Source organism: Chlamydotis macqueenii, chromosome 17, assembly GCF_036417535.1.
Source record: "Chlamydotis macqueenii isolate bChlMac1 chromosome 17, bChlMac1.mat, whole genome shotgun sequence".
NCBI classification, from domain to species: domain Eukaryota; kingdom Metazoa; phylum Chordata; class Aves; order Otidiformes; family Otididae; genus Chlamydotis; species Chlamydotis macqueenii.
The window spans coordinates 745095-764541 of record NC_141572.1 but is presented as its reverse complement, the minus strand read 5'-3'; the positions used below and the strand labels follow the sequence as shown (position 1 = coordinate 764541).

Genomic DNA, 19447 nt, shown 5'->3' with positions numbered 1-19447 from the left:
TTGCTTACAAATATAAAAGCTTGGCTTCCTTGATGAATGGCTTTGTACTTTTTTTTTTTCACAGCACTTTATGATTCTAGTATTATTCATTTCAAGTCTGGCTTGAATGAAATGTGAACAAGTGAAAATAAAAAAACTCGTGGTCTTAATTTTTTATATACATCTTAATAATTTTTAGAAACAATAGCAAACCTTTACTGCTTCTTTATTTTCATATGTTGTTGAGAACAAGAGGCAGAGAGTTTCTGAATCTTGCTGTGGGATTTGGGTAAGCTGCTGCTTAAAAAGCTCTTGCAGGAAAGAAGACATCTCTGTTCATGACACAGTGAATGGGTGCACCAAGCTGATGGGTAATGGAGTTACACTGCAAAGGGAGTAAAAGTGTGTGCGTGCATGCTGGTGTGTTGAGGAGTTGTGGACATAGAAGAAACTCGGATATTTGAAGGGAAATTTGTATTTTGCCCATTTAAGGAATAAGATTGGGTTGCATTCATGATTTTTTTTATATATTTGTGTAGTATGTTAGTGTGCAGTTGTGTGGGCTGTTTGGAAACGCGTAGTGTACAAGTCTTGGGTTTTCTAGAGGAATGGGGATCCTCAGGCAGACTTTTTTTTTTTTTTTCCCAAAAACATACATGTAGTTTGTGTAAAGTATTTTGAAATAACTGAAAGTAATTACTGCTTATTAGAAGTTAGTCTGTACTTTCATAGTTATTCCAAGTATAAAGCAGATGCCTTTCTAAGGTAGTCCTATTGAATACAGCAGCTACAAGGGAAGGTGAATGGTGTTTAGTGTGCCTGTGATTTGCCTGTATTTGGTTGTTCCTCAGATAAACTATTGTGTACGTCTTCCTGTACTTAACCAAATTGATTTCACCCCATCCCTCCCCACTCCATTGTAGATGCTTTTACTGACTCAGCCATCAGTGCTAAAGTAAATGGTGAGCACAAGGAAAAGGATCTTGAACCATGGGATGGAGGAGAGACCACCGCTGCTGAGGAGCTTGAGGCCTTAGAGACAGATGTTGTAAGTAATGCTTTCTTATCGTCTGTGATAGCCTGTAGAAAATAAGCTGTGTCTCTGGACATGCTTTGCAACAATTCCTTGATTTTAATCTAGTAATGAACTTTTGACTTAAGTTGCTGGCCTGCGTTGTGTGGGGGTGTGTTCAGCCTTTGCTAGCAGCTGCCACAGTACCTTTTTACCGTTTGAATAAGAATAGCTGGATTTCAAATGCCACTTTTGGCAAATATTGACAAATGGCAGCTGCTGTGGTAAGGGATGTGTTTGACTCATGGGCTGGCTGAAAGAGGAGCTTTTATTAAGGACTCCAAATTCAGCGACACACTGAAGTGATTTGTGTTTAATCAGAGCATTCCTGTCTGACTATCATTGCATTTGGAAATTATGGCAAAATTGCGCTTAGCTAACTGTCTCTGAGCTACGATGAAGGAAATTGATGGAAGTCTGACCCATGCCTAAATAAGCACAGATACAATCTCTACTAGCAGATGATGAATTGTTAAATGAAGAGTATGGTCTCATATGACATTTCTTTATATATCGTAGCAGTCAACTTTTCCTGAACCATGCATTCCTTTTAGTAAGGTATTCAAACTGCAATATGTTAAAGAAAGAAGATAATGTTACTGATTAGAGAGTAATCTAGTCACGATAGTGTAGAGCATATTAACTTTGTCTGCTGGAACAGTTATCCTGTCAATTTTAGTGTACATACTGTACAACTGAGATTTATTAGAATAGTTAATACTGTCAGTGCTTTTATAAAACATTCAAAACATTTATCGTTGTGCCTGAGTGCTGTAACAGCAATTTTACTAAAGTGGGGAAGTTGTGCGGATGAACAGGGGTCTTCTTCCTGCAGGGTGTGTGTCTCAGATAATTGCATTAGCAGTGCATTTGAAAATTTTCAGCACTTGCCACAGCGAGGGACACTTCTAATGTTCAGAAGCGTCAATTTGCGCTTTTTGGAAAAGGATTCACGTATGTATTTCTTGATGGCCAGTAATCTGCTAGTACAGAGTGAACATGGTAGTTAAAAAAAAAAAACAACACAAATGCATACAACAAACAAAAATCTGGCTTTTGAAGGTAAAATCTGTGCATCTGATGAACAGAGCTCCCTGAAATAAATTGTGGCTTTAGTAACTTTGGTACCCGGATAGTGAAATCGTCGGCCCAGGACAAAGGGCAAAAGGTTTAACTTCTGCCATCAGCCCTCAATTTTAAGGGAATGTGTTTCCAGTGTCATTTTGAAAAACAAGCATCATTTTCTTCTAGTCTAATGGATGGGATCCCAATGACATGTTTCGTTACAATGAAGAAAATTATGGTGTAGTATCAACTTATGACAGCAGTTTATCTTCTTATACGTAAGTTCCAACATTTTGTTATTAGATTTGTATTTAATGTTCTCCCTAGTTTGACAGACTTCGTATTCTGAAGATAATTTTACATATTTTCTAAAGTTGTGGAATTGAATAACTGAAAAAACAATGAATGAGTAGTGCTTAAGAAACCTTGCCAGCGTTCTGAATAGTTAAATGTGGTAATCATGATATATTCCCTTAAATGGGCGCAGTTCATTCCCACTGCAACATTTTCTGAATTTAGGCACGCAATAATGCTTATTTCTTAAAACAACTTGTATGACTAGGGTAGAAAATACCAAATTGTGAGACTCTTTGCATAGCTACTGTACCTATAGTTTGTGTTCAACCTAGCAGAACAGTTTGACTAAATCCTGATTTTATTGAGACAATTGAGTTGGTGGATACTGGGATGTTGAAACTTTACTGGTAACCAAGGAGAGGGGTGGGGTGCTGCAAATGGTTGTTTAGCAGACTTGTCCAGATCTAAAGTAAAGTTTTAGTTACAATACAATAACAATGTGAATATAGAAGCAGTAGAAAGCCTGCTCTGGCTACTTTGGCAGTGTGGACCTGTTCCCAGTAGTCTGCAGCTATAATGTTCACTGCAACTGCAAAACAAATCAGTTGCAGATGTTCAGCAGCCATTGTGAAATGTCTTTACTGTTTTCCCACTCTTTTAACCCCCAAAGCATAAACTTATTTTTGAATGTCAAGGAATTGCAGTGAGTATTTTGATTTTTGTGTGTAGAATTGGAGCACTTATCTACAGGTCTCCGGTTCAACAATTTTGGTTTTACTATTTTGTTAGAATAGACCTGTAATGTGGTGATAATCAAAGTGTCTTAATCAGCTTACGTTTGGATCCTGGGGAAGCTATTCTTTTGTATATTTCACTGCTCTGAGTACTTCTTGTACTTCAGAACTTTAGTCTTCCATCTTTCTGCTTGATGGATATTAATGGAAACAGATTAAAAACGTGAAGGTGGCTTTAAATTGCCAGGGACAAATTCCATTGTTTCCTAGTCAGACAACTTGCTTTGCCTATCATTCTGCTAAACTGGGAAACTTTTCCCGATTTTCCAAGTGTGTGATGAACAGCAGTGTAGCTAAAAGCTTAACGTGCAACTGAAGAATTGTTTTCTCTTCCTAGAGCTAAGTGTTAGCTTAGTATAGGTATAGTTTGTCAAACTGCATAAAGGTACAAGTTTTGTGTTCTAGCAAGCGTACTGCGTTAGTGTGTTGATCAGCTACTGTACCTGCTTTTGTCATCATCCAGGTTCTGGACAATGTCATCTTGCCCATCCCCTTTTTTTTCAGCTTTAATGGCCTTTTCCCTGTTAGAAAACGCAAAATCTTTCTTTTGCTTGTTTAGATTGCCATCAGTGCCACTGCATACATCCCTTCATTTTTTTCAGTCACTTTAAATAAATGAGGATGTATTGGGTGTTCTCCTTTCTCGTGTGTATACTTAATACAGGGTCAGCAAGGCCCGTGGCTTCAGGTTTGTACGCATTGTCTTCATGCGTATCTTATTTGAGCCAAAGCTTTACTCTGAAGGGCAAGGTTTTTATTTAACATTCTTACAGTTACCATTGATAAGGCCAGTAGCTGTCTCGATTGGCAAAAAATGTGCGTGGGGGGAAGAATTTGTGATGCAGTAGTGGAGTGCTGGTTTGGAATTTGGCAAAGCCACTTGTTTTCCTAGTTCTGCCACCAACACTTGAGTAACCTTGCTTTTATTATTTCGTACTTGGCTGGTATCTCCACCTACTTTCTTTGTTCTTCTTTTTTATATTATTCAAAGTATGGGCAGTACTGATTACATGATGCCCAGCATGGCATGGGCCAAGCCTCAGCTGTGTTCTGCATTTTTATGCAGTTTATTCTAAAGTAAGGTTGGATGGAACAGTTTTTGGAACTCAAAATTAGAATCAAGGACAAAGCGCAAAGTTGTTTTGTGAAACCTGATATTTAACAAAAATTAGAGCAGGTAAAAACCAAACCCATGGGTGGACAGAAGGAAGTGCCAGGTATGATGTCCATCTCTAGTTCTCTCTTTCAGTATTTTGTTGCTCGTGTGTTGAATTCTTACTTGGTGGCTTTCCTAAGGGAGCTACGTATGCTTTTTGCAGTATGCTGTTGCCTAATATAGATACACAGAATGAATGGTTTTGAGGTTCTAGGACATGGCAAATGAGTCATGGCTTTCTGCTCCTATACTCTAATGTACTGCATTCATCTTTTCTGCAGTTATTCATAGCAGGAAGAGCTGAAATTCTGTGGCTGGAATTATCAAAGGATTAAGCATGTAACTCTCTAATTTCGGTAGGATTGGGGACTCTTTTGTCTGTTAGGAATGTATAAATAGCTGAAGAAATTCAAATTTGGTCTCTTATGGTAGCTTCCTATCTAAACAACAGCCTGAGGCTTTTTATTACTAATGTGCTCAACCGTGTTAAAAGCTGGAGCCTTTGCGTAGCTTTAGGGACTGGGGATTCTACAAGTTGTGTGGAAAAGCTCTGAACCCTGACCTCAGCTCTCTAGGCAGGTAAATGACACTGAGTTTGCACCTAATACCAAACCAGTCCAGGAATATTGACATACTTGTACTAAAAAAGACAGCAAGTCTGCTGGCTTCAAAGCAGGGTTTTTCTACTCTGACTTGGTTAGAATTAGCGCTATGTAATTTTTATAGCTCCTTTGTGCTTTTGCATGCATTTCAGAGATTCTTTTCCTTTCCGTTGTCTTTTAGGGTGCCATTAGAAAGAGATAATTCAGAAGAGTTTTTAAAACGAGAAGCCAGAGCAACTCAATTAGCAGAGGAAATTGAATCAAGTGCCCAATACAAAGCTCGGGTTGCCTTGGAAAATGATGAAAGAACAGAAGAAGAAAAATATACTGCTGTTCAGAGAAATGCTAATGAGCGAGAAGGACATGGTGTGAACACTAGGTACTTGCCTACACTATGAATAGTATTTTTATTTAAACTGTACATATTTCGGTACAGTAGCAATTTACGCACTGAAACTGTGCTTTTTCAGCAGGGCTGATTAGGTTAGGAACCCTGTGTAAACAATCATGTGCTGCTTTTGGCGCTCATGCTAACTGGTACACGTCTGCCTGGCCCTGTATTATCTCTGTAGTGAAACAGACTTCCCCGTTCTGATATGTCACTGTGGTGGCTTCATACCAAATTACAGGAAGGGGCAGTGGTTTCGGTATGTCGTGGAGAGTTTTAGACATTAATACCAAATCATTCAGTGTCTGTGGGCTCTTAGAAAGTGGACTGTGTGATCAGTGTCAAAAGCCAATGCGTGAGGTGAATGTTAGGTCAACATCTGATAGTATTTAGAGTTTTCCTTTAGCTTTCTTTTAGAGAGAAAATATCAGCAGAACACTTGATCAGGTACTTTTCATTGTCTTTCAGTTCTGTCTTAACACTGATAGAAATCTGCTGTGTTTCAGAGAAAATAAATACATTCCACCTGGACAGAGGAATAGAGATGTCCTGTCCTGGGGAAGTGGAAGACAAAACTCACCAAGGATGGGCCAGTCTGGATCAGGCCCACCAATTTCAAGGTCTGGATCCCATACTTCAGAATTCAGTCCTAACTCTGGAGCAGATCAAAGAGTAGTTAACGGAGGCAAGTATCTGAAGTCTAAACGAATGTGCCTTACAGAATTGCAGCCAATTACCTGATTGTGTTGAAACTGCATATGGTGTGCTCTTAGGATAAGTGTTTCGTAAGCTAGGTTAGCATTCATCATTTAACACAGAGGTTGTGATTTTGATTTAACTTCCTCATAATGGAACCCACATTTGACTGCACTGTACGTGGCTTTGTGAAGCAGAAACATCGCTTGTTTTCCTTCTCAAACGCCTTTGTCTTAGATGATGGTGCGGTATGCGGTTTTAAAGATGAAAAATTGCTTTATGTATTCCTGCCGCTGCATGTACTCTGCGTGGGGGAGCAGCAATGCTGACACCTAGTGAAAGGGAGGTGGCAGCCGAGGAAGCGTCACTCTTCCTCTCTGGTTTCCCATTTAAAAGAATAAAGCAACTCACTGACTTTATGGTGATGGGGGGCGGGGGGGAGGAATTGTTGGGAAAGTAGGAGAAGCATTAGGGGAAAAGGAGTCAAAAGCCTTCTCTCCAAATAGCTATTTGAGTATTCTCTGCTATACACATGGGTAATATTTATAAACAGACATCCCTAGGCACTGTATAGCAGGAATCAGTGTTTCATAAACCAAACACCGTTTTTTGAGATGGATTTCAGCAGTAGCCTATCCTTGAGGCATTATTTTTATAAGTTTAAAATGCCATTATATGAGATTGCTGTGACTAAATGAAAAATGTATAATACTCAAGTGCTGCTATCTGGAGATGAAGCCTGAGAAGCATCTAAGGTAAGTGAGACTTCCTTCTCAAATCCAGTCAGCTGTGTAGAGGATGTGCAACTGAGCCTTGCCCCAACAATGCTAACTTTGGATTCTACTTGTAGTATTTGTGATTTCTGTCATCCAATTACTCTGCTAAATGGACATCATATACCTAAACTATTCAGAATGGCTTGTGAATTCAGTTTCTTTGTTTTGGAAACAATGAACCCTATACCCTAGATTAAAATTATACCCTAGATTAATACTTCAGATAACTGCTAAAGGCATAAATGTCAGGATTCAGACACTGAACACCGCTGTTTTTTGTAAAGATACAGTTCCTAGAGTTGCTATTGCTCATCATTTGGGTTGAAAGTAGCAGTTTGTGTAGTCAATACTGTTATGTGCACCGCTGTTTGAGAACCTCTGGGAGCTATTTAAGGACCTTGTCAAGAGTGATGCTTGCTGTAGAACATATATATGATAGGCTAACAGATCAAACTTTACTGTCTATTCCTTAGTAGTATTTGTAGATCCTAATTAACCCTTTGGGGAGTTTGTGACATTCAGATGTTAAATTTGACCTGGAGTGGAGGAAATGACCTTGCGGAGACTATTTTATTGGTTGCAGAAATAAACTAATCTATCCCCAAAGGGTTAAACACGAAAAATCATTTTGTCATATTTTACTTTTTTTTTTCTGTTGACCTTTTTCCCCATAATTTTTCTTTAGTTTTTATACTTTCCTTCATATCATTTGTTCTGTCAGGTGTTCCCTGGCCATCGCCTTGCCCATCTCCTTCCTCTCGCCCACCTTCTCGCTACCAGTCAGGTCCCAACTCTCTTCCACCTCGGGCAGCCACCCCTACACGGCCGCCCTCCAGGCCCCCCTCGCGGCCCTCCAGGCCCCCGTCTCACCCCTCTGCTCATGGTTCTCCAGCTCCTGTCTCTACTATGCCTAAACGCATGTCTTCAGAAGGTACAATACCACGATTTGTTCATGTTTTTGTTTGTCTTTGTTTAACTCCTTTGTGAGTTTAATTACAAAATTGTTTTTCCTCTTCATTACTTAACCTATAATTTGTGTTTAACTTTAGTTTATCAGACTATTTCTATTAACCTTTTTATTTGAAGAACTTTACAAAAACAAAATAAAGCTGTGAAATTTCCCAAGTTGGTATGAAATAAACTCAGCTTTGTAAACGCTGCTCAGTGTCTTAACTTAAACAACAGCAACATGTAGGACCTGATAACTTTAGAGGGCATTTTTAGAAATCTAAATTTATCTAAAATATCAAATATTTTAGTATAGTTATTCCACGAAAAGCAGTTTCAGATTTAACTAAATAATTGAATTACCTTTTCTAAAAAAAAACCCCAATAATAATAATAAAAATGGCATGTTCAGAGAAGTGCACTATGGAATGGGATAGGATAAGCTGCTTCAAAAGCCGAATCCGTAGAAAACGTTAGATCTGCTTGCATGGAGGCAGAACAGTAAGGCAGCTCCCTGACAGTCAGTGATATGCAGAGAAAGGCTAACCTATGAGTCTTTGGTAACCGTACGCAGGAGTATCTGAACTAAATTTATTTGTCCTCTGAGAGCACAGTAAGGAACACATCTTAACATTTTTATTTTATTTAAGTGCACTTAAAAGCTAGCCTGCACAGCATGATCTAGCAAGCCTGGAAAAATGCAAACCGGTTATACTAAAGTCACTGGAAACTTGCAGTCTCTGCTGTAGCTGGCTCCGCTGGAGCCACGGGAGACAGAGCACTTGTCCCACTAATTGAATCAGTAACACTGTTCTGCAGCTTGCCTGATAAATGCTCGAAACGGTCCATAACCAAAAGTGGATGGTAGTGGGCATGTCTGGCATGCTCCTGCCCGTTTATCAATGTGAGATTTTTATGTAGTAAGATACTGAGAATCCACATGCAAATTCAATTATTTTTTAGCACTTGTGGTTGATTTGTCAGGCATGCAGTGAACTGCTGCTTACTGCAACATTTAATTTCTGCTACTAGAAGAGGATTGCTGGAAAGTGTGTATTCTTGAAAATCCTTGCCTGTATAGAATTTGGATTGGAGCATACTTTAGATTCATGGTTAAAATGGAGGCTGACATTTAAAGCTTTATGTAACCAGAAGAGGTACTTGATATTTTAGAACCTTATCTGAAACCAGAAAGCCATTGTCTGAACTTTTCTCTGCTATTGACCAACGTTAAAAATGAACTGTAATCAGTCAGATTGTCTTCTGTATATACACAGTTTTTCATTTTGAAGTGTCAACATTTTAGTTTGATCTTGTAAAGAAAATGTTCGTTAGGATGTAGACATTGTATTGCTGCTTAGGCTTGAGCATAACTGTTCTGTGGCAGCTGCATAAGCTGTTCAGAGTTACTGTGTTCACTTACGACTTTAGCTTCTGCTGTTAAACATGCATGACTTGAACCTTGGGATAACAATAACTTGTTTAGTTGCAGTTTTGCTGACTTGTAAATGAATTGTGACCTGCCGCAGGCAATTTAGCCTCAGTGCAGAATGCTCTGCTGATATTCCCCAAGAGCATTGGTCAGCCAGTGGTGACTACTCTGTCAGTAAATGTTTGGTATCACTGACCACCTGACAAAAGCAGTGGAAATTTTGTATTTTCTGGAAAATGTTTGATAGCCTGGAACTCTGCTTGTTCAGGGAGAGCTGGGCCACTAACCTTTTTGGCTTATCTTGCAGTAAGCAGTATTGGGTACCTGAATTCAAGTATTTTAAATCCAGGACTTGCAAACCTGTTTCAATTCTGATAAAGCTTCTAAATACCGGTGAACGTGAGCTGTCATAGCAGGGTGATGAGTGTGTTGGTAGTCTGGCTGGACCAATGGCTTGGCCTTTTTAGTCTCGTGGATCTCTGGTTTTGGTTGATGTCAGTGTAAATTGCTGGACTGTATTACTGCATTATTGAGAGTTATCAGATTAAATCCAGTTTTAAAAACAGATAGTATGTTTGGGTACTCATAGTGATGGATGTTAAGTACTTATTGTGTGGGGTTGTCTTCTTTTTCTCAGGGCCTCCACGGATGTCTCCTAAGGCACAACGGCACCCTCGAGGTCACAGAGTCTCTACTGGTAGGGGTACAATTTCAAGTGGCTTAGAATTTGTATCTCATAATGCACCAGGGGAAGCATCTACTACTGCAGTGGCACGAGGCAGCCCTTCAGGTGGGACGTGGTCATCAGTTGTCAGTGGGGGTAGGTAAAGCTTGGCTTATTGTAGACGGCTTGCCAGGGGTACTTTAGAGTGTGAATGCTAAGCAGAATACTGCATTTCTAGAGAAATTCAGACTCTGAATAAACGCTGGTCTGCTAACTTAGCTTGTTTAGATGAAGTGGGAGAAGAATGCTTCCAGATAGCTTAGTAAAATAGTTGGTGAGTTGGTCCTTCAGGTGCAATATTGTTTTAACTGCAGAAAGGTTAAGTCAGATGGTGTATGAAGAGAAAGGAAGGAAAAATGTGGGAATTAGTTGTTGAAAGAAGTGATTTTCAGGAAAGTCACTAAAAAGAACAAAAGTTATATACGTTCCATTGCAACACTGAATTTGGTTAATGGCAGTGTATCTGGGTTGTTTACAAATGAAGATGTTTGGATAGAGGAAGGTTGGTGTTAGAAGAAGAAATTTTGTTCAAGTTTAGTGGAATATCTTTCCTTTTAAAATGATGCAGGTTTTAAGTGGTAATTTTGTGTTTGTTTAAGTACTACAGTGGCAGATATAGTCAGTGTCTCTTCTTTTTTGAATCAGTTAACATACTTTTTTAATATTTGAAATAAATTTAAAGCTCAGTCTTACGACACAGGCCCTAGTCTCGAGCTTTTGTGGTTGGGACCGTGTTCTAGTGAGTTGTCAGCAGCTGAATGTTTTCTTGAATAGAAGGGCAAGTGAGTACCAGTTTCGAGTCGGGTACTTTTTAGCAGTGGTAGAATTTGAGAGGAGTGTAGTGGGAATGCATTTTTAAGAAAGAAGGTACGCATTAGAGCCCCGTACACCTGTTGCCTTGTGGAAAAGATTTAAACTCTACTGTTCTGGCATTATGTCTGATTCATCTTCCCTCCCCACCCTCCAGTTTATATATTAACATGCAAGCAGAACTGTTAAACGACTTACCTCTCTTTCTCCTCGCTCATTTGAAGTTTATATATGATGTAAAGCGACTAGCTAGCCGCAGTGGGATGAGCAGGAAGCAGGAGGTACAACTTACCATTTAAAGAACATACAGCTTTCCTCGCTGCTTTAACACAGGGGCAAAAACATACATCAAATAATCTTCTTTCAATAGGATATGTTGTTTTTTTTCCAGCTGGCAAGCCTCCAAAAGAGGACGCTGTAAAACGGATGTGTTTTTTCAGCCCTTTAAAAAATATTTTACATCTGTTTGTATGGAGACCTGGCCACCTTTTCTGTTCAGCCTGAAAACTGTGTTAATGTGAGCTGTTGTAGTTGTGCTGCTGTGGGGCTGGGGAGCATATTGCAGTCTCGTGGTGGGACTGCAGGGCAGTGATGTATATTAGGGGACAGTCTGCAGAAAAATCACACCACTTATCTGAAATGCTGCGTTGTAAAGAACTAGGAGGTGTACCTGAAAGGTAAACAGGTTTTCACTTACTATATAATGTTCCACTAAGTATTTTAAAGCATGTTTTTAGTCATTTTAAAAATAAGCAAACTGCTGAGCAGATAAGGAAAGTTATCCTATAACTATTTTTCCCTGTTTGTTTCTAGTTCCGAGATTATCCCCTAAAACACACAGGCCTAGGTCTCCAAGGCAGAGCAGCACTCCCACGGGACCAGCTCTGCCTTCTCCTCAGCCTGGTACTATTCCCACTGAATCTGTTGCCATGCCTGTTCCAGCTGCCTCTCCTACACCTGCCAGCCCTGCGTCCAACAGAGCAGTTACCCCTTCCAGCGAAGGCAAGTTACCCTCCCTAGCTTGCAGATGCTCCCTTTCAGTAATCCCTCGCAGTGAATATGCCTGTAGAAGAGCAAAGCTGCTTTCTAAATTATGGAAAACTTCTGATGCATTTCATTTTGCTGTATAGTGAGTTCTCCTTTTCTCATGATGCTAACTTTAAACTAAGGTTGGAGAGAGGCTTTTTGGTAATTCTGTGCGCTTAATTTCTTCTGCCCTCTAAGGAGTATGGGCTTATAGGTGTTTGACTTTGAGGATTTTTTTCAAACTGAGTTCCTGGCTGTTTTCTAATTTAAAGGAACATGCCACCAATTTCAAAAGGTATTTTGAGCATAGAGAAAGGAAGGGGAAGAAAAAAAACATTCAAGAGAACAGTCGAATGTCTTAAGAACTCTCAAATCTTTATAGCGTTCTGTATGAAGAGCTTGGACTATTGAAAATAATTTCCTCTCAGTTTATAGGGGGGGTTTTTTCAGCCTAGTTAAGGTTCTGTGTATGATGAGAGGGATGTGTTTGAGACTTTTTCATTCAGCTTATAGACAGTAGGGTGGGGAAGGGGGGAGGATAACCCTCCAGGCCCTAACTAGGTAGCAGAAAATGCGTAGGGTTTTTCTTTTGTTAGCTAAACATGTGTGAATCTCTTTTCTGTTTCTATCTTGCCATCTTTCTTTGGTCAATTTGAGTTGTGTATAAGAGAATAATTTTGGGAATTTCTTTTCTAGCTAAAGATACTAGGCTTCAGGACCAGAGGCAAAATTCTGCAGCTGGAAACAAGGAGAATATAAAGCCAAGTGAGACTTCTCCTAGTTTTCCTAAACCTGAAAACAAAGGTTTGTATCAACAGCTTTCATCTATATGTGAGTAATGTAGGAATTCCAAGCACTAAACCTGCTGGATTGACTGCTTTAGTTAGTCTTTTAAGGAAGACTTGGAGGCAATCTGGCTTGGGCATTCTACAGCAAAAAAAATTTGGTCATGCAGTTGTTAAGTAGCAGGCCTACACTTTTAAATGTTGTTCTTGACTCATTTCATCAAGACAAAGTGTAGAGATGCTCATGTGGATGGTGTGATTTCTTTTCACTTGTTTTTTTCTTCTCTCTTTTTTTTTTTTTTTCCTTTCCTGCTCACAAAGCTGGTTTTTAGCTCTCTTTGGACTGAATGAGTGTTTGTGTTTAGAGCTGTGCACACAATGCTTCCGAGCATCGTGGTCAGCATAGTTTTTTGTAAATTCGTCTTGCTATTATGCCTTAAATTTTACTTCCTCTGCAGCATTCTTTTTTTCGTTCAGTTTTCAAAAAATATATTTTCATGTTGTTGAACTTAGACTCATAGAATCATTTAGGCTGGAGAAGACCTAAAGATCGTTGAGTCCAACCATAAACCTAACCTTGATCAGTGTTTCACTTTGAATTACTACGTCTTGAAACGCTGGCATGTTACGTTCTGAGGGTTTTGTTGCATTCTTCTTTGTGTTCAGCTTAGTTCTGCAGTCCCTGCGCCTCAGGGCTTCTGTCTTGGTGCGATGTGTTAGAACTGTAGATGTGTCAGTTATGCAGCGCCGCGGTTTCACAGAGTGTTTTTGTGTGCTCATACACATAGTTCATGGAATTATACCACATTACAGACGAAATTATATCACTGTATTTCATTTTTAGATATGCAAATACTATGTTTTTGCAAACTTAGTAATGTGTAGGGCTTGTATTAGAAATGCTTGGACAATGTTGATCTTATGTTTGGCAGGTGTATCCCCGATTGTTTCAGAACATAGAAAACAGATCGATGATTTAAAGAAATTTAAGAATGACTTTAGGGTAAGTTTCTCTATATGTTAACTTAATGCTATCGTAGCTCTCATGTGCATCCGGATGATTGTAATGAATTGAATATATTGTGTGTGTTAGCAGGAAAACAGGTCCTTATTACTTATGCTTAATTTATGAAAGTATCTATAAGAATTCATGCTAGATATTATAAAATCAATGCTGACTCTTGCTAGGACAATTGCCTAATACATGTAAATGTGTATATTGACTGTACACTGAAAATAGTACTTGAAACCTGTTTCATCATTAGGTACAAATAATTATCGCATTTACACTCCATATGGAAGAGCTATTTCTAAATTAAATAAAGGATTTTGCTGGGGAAAACTTAAGATGAATTCGTATTACTTATTTCTTGATTATAACGGTTTATTAAATCAGGTTAGCTTTTCAAGTGTTACTGTTAAATCACACAGGGGCATGAGTCCAGAGGGTTGGCTGCTTAAGCTTTCCTGTCACTTCCTAATCAACGCATAGGTCACTCGAGTCGCTGAATAGCTTCTTTCACAGTGTAGGCTGAAAACGTTGTCAACATTCATAGATTTCTTTTCTAGTAGAAATGGAAATGTATGTTTTAAAAGGTAATTTCCAGATGATTGAGGCCTATGGGACTGTATTTTTACTCTGCGTATGTGATACCATTAGATTGTCTCTCCCTAGTTCTGTATATCAATTACTGAATATATTCCTTGGTTTTTTTTTTTTTTTTCAGTTACAGTCGAGTTCCTCTTCAGATGCAGTGGATCAGCTGCTGAACAAAACCCGAGAAGGTGAAAAATCAAGAGATGTAGTTAAAGAAAAGACAGAATCAACCCCTAAAGAATCTATCATAGAAACTGGCAGTAATACTAACTCTAACGGTGGCAGTAGCAAACCTAATAGTCCAAGTATTTCTCCTTCCATAAGTAATAGTTCTGAGCAAAAGCGGGGGCCTGAGGTGACTTCACAAGGTGTACAGACATCTGGGCCTGGAAGTAAACAAGATAAAGAGGATAAAGAGGAGAAGAAAGATACTTCTGAGTGAGTAATTATGCCTTTTAGAATAAGCACATCTGATATTAGCATTTGTAAAAAAAAACTATTATGAATGTGTAATATTTTACTGTTTATGTGCCTGATAGAAGTTCTCTGTTATACAGAGAAAACAACAGGTGAACTGACTGCTGAAAGTTGTCTCATGAGTCAGTGGCAGAGCTGCATGTAGAACTCTGGTCCTGCTGATGCCTAATCCATATCTCAATGCTTATTTAAATGTTTTCCTGGCTCATGTGAGCTGTGGTATCAACAGCAGGAAAACATTTTTGTGGACAAGTATAGTAAGAGTGGCTTTTTGCATGCCATGTGTTGCGTGAGTTCTCAAAAATCTGACTCACAGATGGAAATGAGGTATTTAATCTCTTTAGATTTTTAACTGCTAGGGAGTCTGCGGATATGCTTGTAAAAGAATAATGCTGAACACAATTTGTTTTCTTATTTTTAGGCAAGTTAGAAAATCTACACTTAATCCTAATGCAAAAGAGTTCAACCCTCGATCTTTTGCTCAAGTAAGTGATTTGATCCTGTTTAACATTTGAGTAGATCTTTATAAGCAAACCTTGTACGTGGAGGATAATCAGGCTAATCTGCATATGCATTGCTGAACTCTGTTTGTAGCCGAAACCTTCTACTACACCGACCTCCCCTCGTCCGCAAGCTCAGCCTAGCCCCTCCATGGTGGGTCATCAGCAGCCAACCCCAGTGTACACTCAGCCTGTTTGTTTTGCACCAAATATGATGTACCCGGTTCCAGTGAGTCCAGGCGTGCAGGTAAAGCGCAGCAAATGCTGCAGACTTGTTAACGCTTTTCAGATGATTGTCAGCAAGTTGAGAGATCTAAGTTAAAACAGTGAAATGATACAAGCTTGTATTACTGTTGTAAATGTGGGCACAGTTACATTGTTAAGTTTTAGCTATGTAAATTCTGACTTTTCCATGTGGTCCCTCAACCTAGATATTCTAGTAGTCTCAAACACTTGTAAATTCCAGTGGCTCTTACTCACATTTATTGTTAATTTGTGCAGACTTCCTCTCCAGTCCTCCAAGCACAGTCTTACTCTCTTAAGTTTTAAGCAGCTGTTTCTTTGTCCTTAGCTTCCAGCTGTGTCCCCCTGGTTTCTGGTCGTTGTAGGGATTCCTAGGATTTCAAATCTAGCTGTTATAAAGCTGTCTGATTGGTACATAGCTTGAAGTAGCAGTAGCATCGTTACTTGACTGGTTGTTGCAAACCGTGTGGTCTTAGTTGTTTGTACATGCCGAGTTAACCACAGTGGTCCAAGAAAAGATCATACGTTAGGCAGAGTTCACTACACCACCTAACATAACAAAGTAAAACACATCAAAGCTGAGTGGGCTCCCCACCGAGACACACACTCAGTTTTTGAAGGAATATCCTGACTTCAACTCCTCCTTCTGTTTCAGCCTTTGTATCCTATTCCCATGACGCCCATGCCAGTGAACCAAGCCAAGACATATAGAGCAGGTAAAGGTGAGAATAATACTGCCTGTTTGGTTCTTAGTCTGCATGCAGCATGAATAAATTACAAATGTTTGTGTGTTTTCTAATCCATATTAATTTGTTTTCAATCGATTTTTTAAATGCTAAAGGCAAGTAAGTGGAAATACTAATGCATTTCTAGATAAACTAATTTAGTCAAAATAAGATAAGTTTGATTGGTGGGGAGTTGCTTGGTTTGGAATCTGGTTTGACAAATGGGAAAATGTCTCTGTTACTTGGAACATTAGGGTAAGCTGATTGTCTTCTCTATTTCATAAATGTTATGGGTTTATTTAAAGGGAACTTTCTGTACTGGTTTACAGGAGAGCCCTGAAGGGTGCTCTGGAAGAGGGTTTTTTTTTTTTGTCAACAAGCAAAATCGCTGTTTCTTCAGAAGAGTATGCTATGCCACTCTTCTGGAAATAACTTACTGCGGGTTCCAGTTTGTTCTTTTGCCTTCCTTCTGCAGCAGGAACTGAACAGCTGGACTAACAGTACCATGTTTTTAACAAGTGACACCTGTGGCTATGGAGACGAGAACATGTGTGGCGAGACGCACTCTCTTCTGGGCAGTGCAGCGAAGAAGCAGAAAAATGATGGTCTTGTTTTTATAGTCATGATTCAGATAATGCTGTAATTCTACACAGTGCATGCTTTCTTGCAATTTTATACAGTGGTTTGTGATGATAGGTTCCAGTGCTTCAGCTCCAGTCACTGGAGGAGGAAATTGTTTAAAAGAGCAGTTCTGCTGTTTAGAAATAAACAAGTAGCCTTTATGAATGTAGAGAAGACAAAAACCTGCAATGTGTTTCTGTTTTAAAGCACACTAACTTTACTGTGGCCTGACCCATGAAATCTTTTGGTTGATGACACTGATTATTTTAGTCAGAAATACATTGCTATGTACTCACTGGCTGTGTGAGGCCACTCTCCTATTCTGGGTTTCATTATTTTCTGCATATCCATTCTGTGTGCAGCATAGTTCTGAAGGAGCTGCATGGCTTAAAGTTCAGTGCCTTTACGCTGTTCAAGTTGCTTCCTGTGTTTACCTTTTCCTGTTGTCGATTTGCAGTGTAAATACAATCATCCTAGAGTGAATTCACTGACATCTTCAACATTTCCCTCCTTTCCTCTCTCTAAGGGGTCTGTCTGCATTGCACACTGCAGTGGAGTTCACGGGTGCTTGAATTAGCGTAGTTACTAGTTGCAGTCTCACTGCAGCAAGCTGGAGCTCGCCTGGAGCTCTCCTGCCCTGTTGCTTAGTAGGCTGGATTAGTTTGTTCTGAGTGCCTTGCTGCTGTGGTTCGGTGGGTCATCTTAACCAGGATAGCTCAGGTAGTCCCACACTACAGTGCTCTACTCTTAATCTTTCTTCCCTCTAATTATTCCTAGTCCTCCTCTTTTTATAGTTTGACTTATCTCCTTCAGTGTTGACTGTGACCTAAAAGTTGCTTTCTGCTATCCTGTGGGGTAGCACAGAGCTTAAAATATGTGAATACCTCAGATTGCAGCTGTGTGGAGACCTTTATTCTGCTCTCCTCAGCCATAAGCGCAAGTAATTTTAACAGACTCAGCTTTCCAGTTGATGGAACAGTTGCTGAGTAGTCCCCATGAAGGGTGAATTAAGCCTTTTGAAGGGGACAGGATCACGTTTGATTAATGTAGGTATCCTGATATAACCTTTCTCTTCTGTTACTAGTTCTTTTCAGTCTTTCTCTCCCTCCACCTTTCTTTCTTCCTTCACAAAAAAAAAGCAGGCCGTATACATGGCTCAGAGGCAGTGATGAAAACCAAATGTTTCTTGGAGGAACTCCTTTTCATGCCACTCCTTTTTAATAAGCTCTAGTATGTGGGTAAAGGTGAGGGGCGAGGATATTCCACGTGGTCACAGTGACATTGTAACGTAAAATCTTTCAGGAGGATTGTCATTCTTCGTCCTGTGTTTCTAACGTGAGGCACTCTTTGCTTTGTAGTACCAAATATGCCCCAGCAACGGCAAGACCAACATCATCAGAGCACCATGATGCATCCTGCCTCAGCAGCAGGCCCTCCAATTGTAGCTACGCCACCTGCTTATTCAACACAATATGTTGCGTATAGTCCCCAACAGTTTCCTAATCAGCCTCTTGTGCAGCATGTGCCACACTACCAGTCTCAGGTAAGAGTCCTTTTAGTGTCCGTGACCAGTCAAACCAGAAATAATTATGTGACTCAGTCCTAAAATCCCTGTAGTCTCTGGTCGTAAGAAGTCACTCTGAACAGTTTCTGTGTTCTGGACCATGCTTGGTGGTGGTGTAATGTACTTCCAAACCTGTAACAAGTTTTAAGGTCAGTTTAGAAGCTGGCATTTATTATTGACCCTACCTTTTTAGCTTTTTGAAGAATTCCTTTCAGGTCATGGCCAGGACATCTCCTGGATCTGTGTTCTAGAAATAAACTACTTGGTGTACTCCTCTTACTTCAAAGGCTTTTAAATATGTAATTGGATAAATATATAATTACATACATAAGCTTACTACATTATTAGAGTGGCAAAAATTAGATATGCCAGTGTTTTTTTGTCAATTTCTAGCAGAAAATGTCCTTAAATTTTTAGAAACAATTGGGATAATTGTGATAGGATTAAATCTTCAGTTTGCTCTGCATTTTAGTAAGGCCAAGCTATTACTGTTTCTAAGTACATAATTATGAGTTAGATGACACTAGTTTCTTTGTGATAGTCCTCCAATTAACTGGCTGTTTTCTTATTTCTGTTGAATGCAGCATCCTCATGTTTATAGCCCTGTAATACAGGGCAACGCTAGAATGATGGCACCACCAACACACGCACAGCCTGGTTTAGTATCTTCTTCTGCAACACAGTATGGTGCGCATGAACAGACGCATGCTATGTATGGTAGGAAACGTTTTGTGTTATATGTAACTTTTTAAGTTCTTACGTTGTGCAGGGATGTATTTAATCTCAAGCTTCAGATATGGGTATTGTTCAGATTACACCAGTAGATGTGGTTTATATTTCATAAGATGATGAGCAGAGCATTGAAAACTGAGCCACCTGGTTCAAATGAAAACTCAAGTATGCTGATTTCGGTAGGATGCCAGTGACCAAGATGAAATTTCAACCTGGGAGCTGCTAAAGAATATCTGCTGAAAGAAGTTTGTTCAAGTTCTCTTGATGCTCTTGACACAACATCCCTTGATTGTTTCTTGATTATAATTAGGACTTGTTTTATTGCAAGGCTATGACCTCAGTTTCAAAACTTGACATTAGTTCTGACAACTAGTGAAATGCTGTCTTTATGATACTACTAGCATTATTAACAGTATGAACACTGCTGTTTGAGCAAAA

The 19447-nt window shown here is 39.4% G+C and overlaps 1 protein-coding gene across 10 annotated transcripts in view; it reads left to right on the top strand.

The window, feature by feature from the left end:
• Nucleotides 1–19447, top strand: part of ATXN2 (ataxin 2) — a 52493-nt gene that overhangs the window by 17356 nt on the left and 15690 nt on the right. For 3 of the 10 annotated variants that reach the window (XM_086761270.1, XM_086761268.1, XM_086761273.1), the window contains exons 6-20: nucleotides 903–1027; nucleotides 2303–2394; nucleotides 5147–5344; nucleotides 5860–6038; nucleotides 7547–7756; nucleotides 9843–10025; nucleotides 11553–11741; nucleotides 12462–12569; nucleotides 13483–13553; nucleotides 14278–14585; nucleotides 15046–15109; nucleotides 15219–15371; nucleotides 16023–16083; nucleotides 18072–18256; nucleotides 18862–18994. In XM_086761270.1, coding sequence (XP_086617396.1) covers nucleotides 903–1027; nucleotides 2303–2394; nucleotides 5147–5344; nucleotides 5860–6038; nucleotides 7547–7756; nucleotides 9843–10025; nucleotides 11553–11741; nucleotides 12462–12569; nucleotides 13483–13553; nucleotides 14278–14585; nucleotides 15046–15109; nucleotides 15219–15371; nucleotides 16023–16083; nucleotides 18072–18256; nucleotides 18862–18994 — 2259 coding nt within the window. Of the gene's footprint in view, nucleotides 1–902; nucleotides 1028–2302; nucleotides 2395–5146; nucleotides 5345–5859; nucleotides 6039–7546; nucleotides 7757–9842; nucleotides 10026–11552; nucleotides 11742–12461; nucleotides 12570–13482; nucleotides 13554–14277; nucleotides 14586–15045; nucleotides 15110–15218; nucleotides 15372–16022; nucleotides 16090–18071; nucleotides 18257–18861; nucleotides 18995–19447 lie in introns of all 10 variants that reach the window. The other 7 variants (XM_086761269.1, XM_086761267.1, XM_086761272.1 and 4 more) reach the window with 5 other exon arrangements.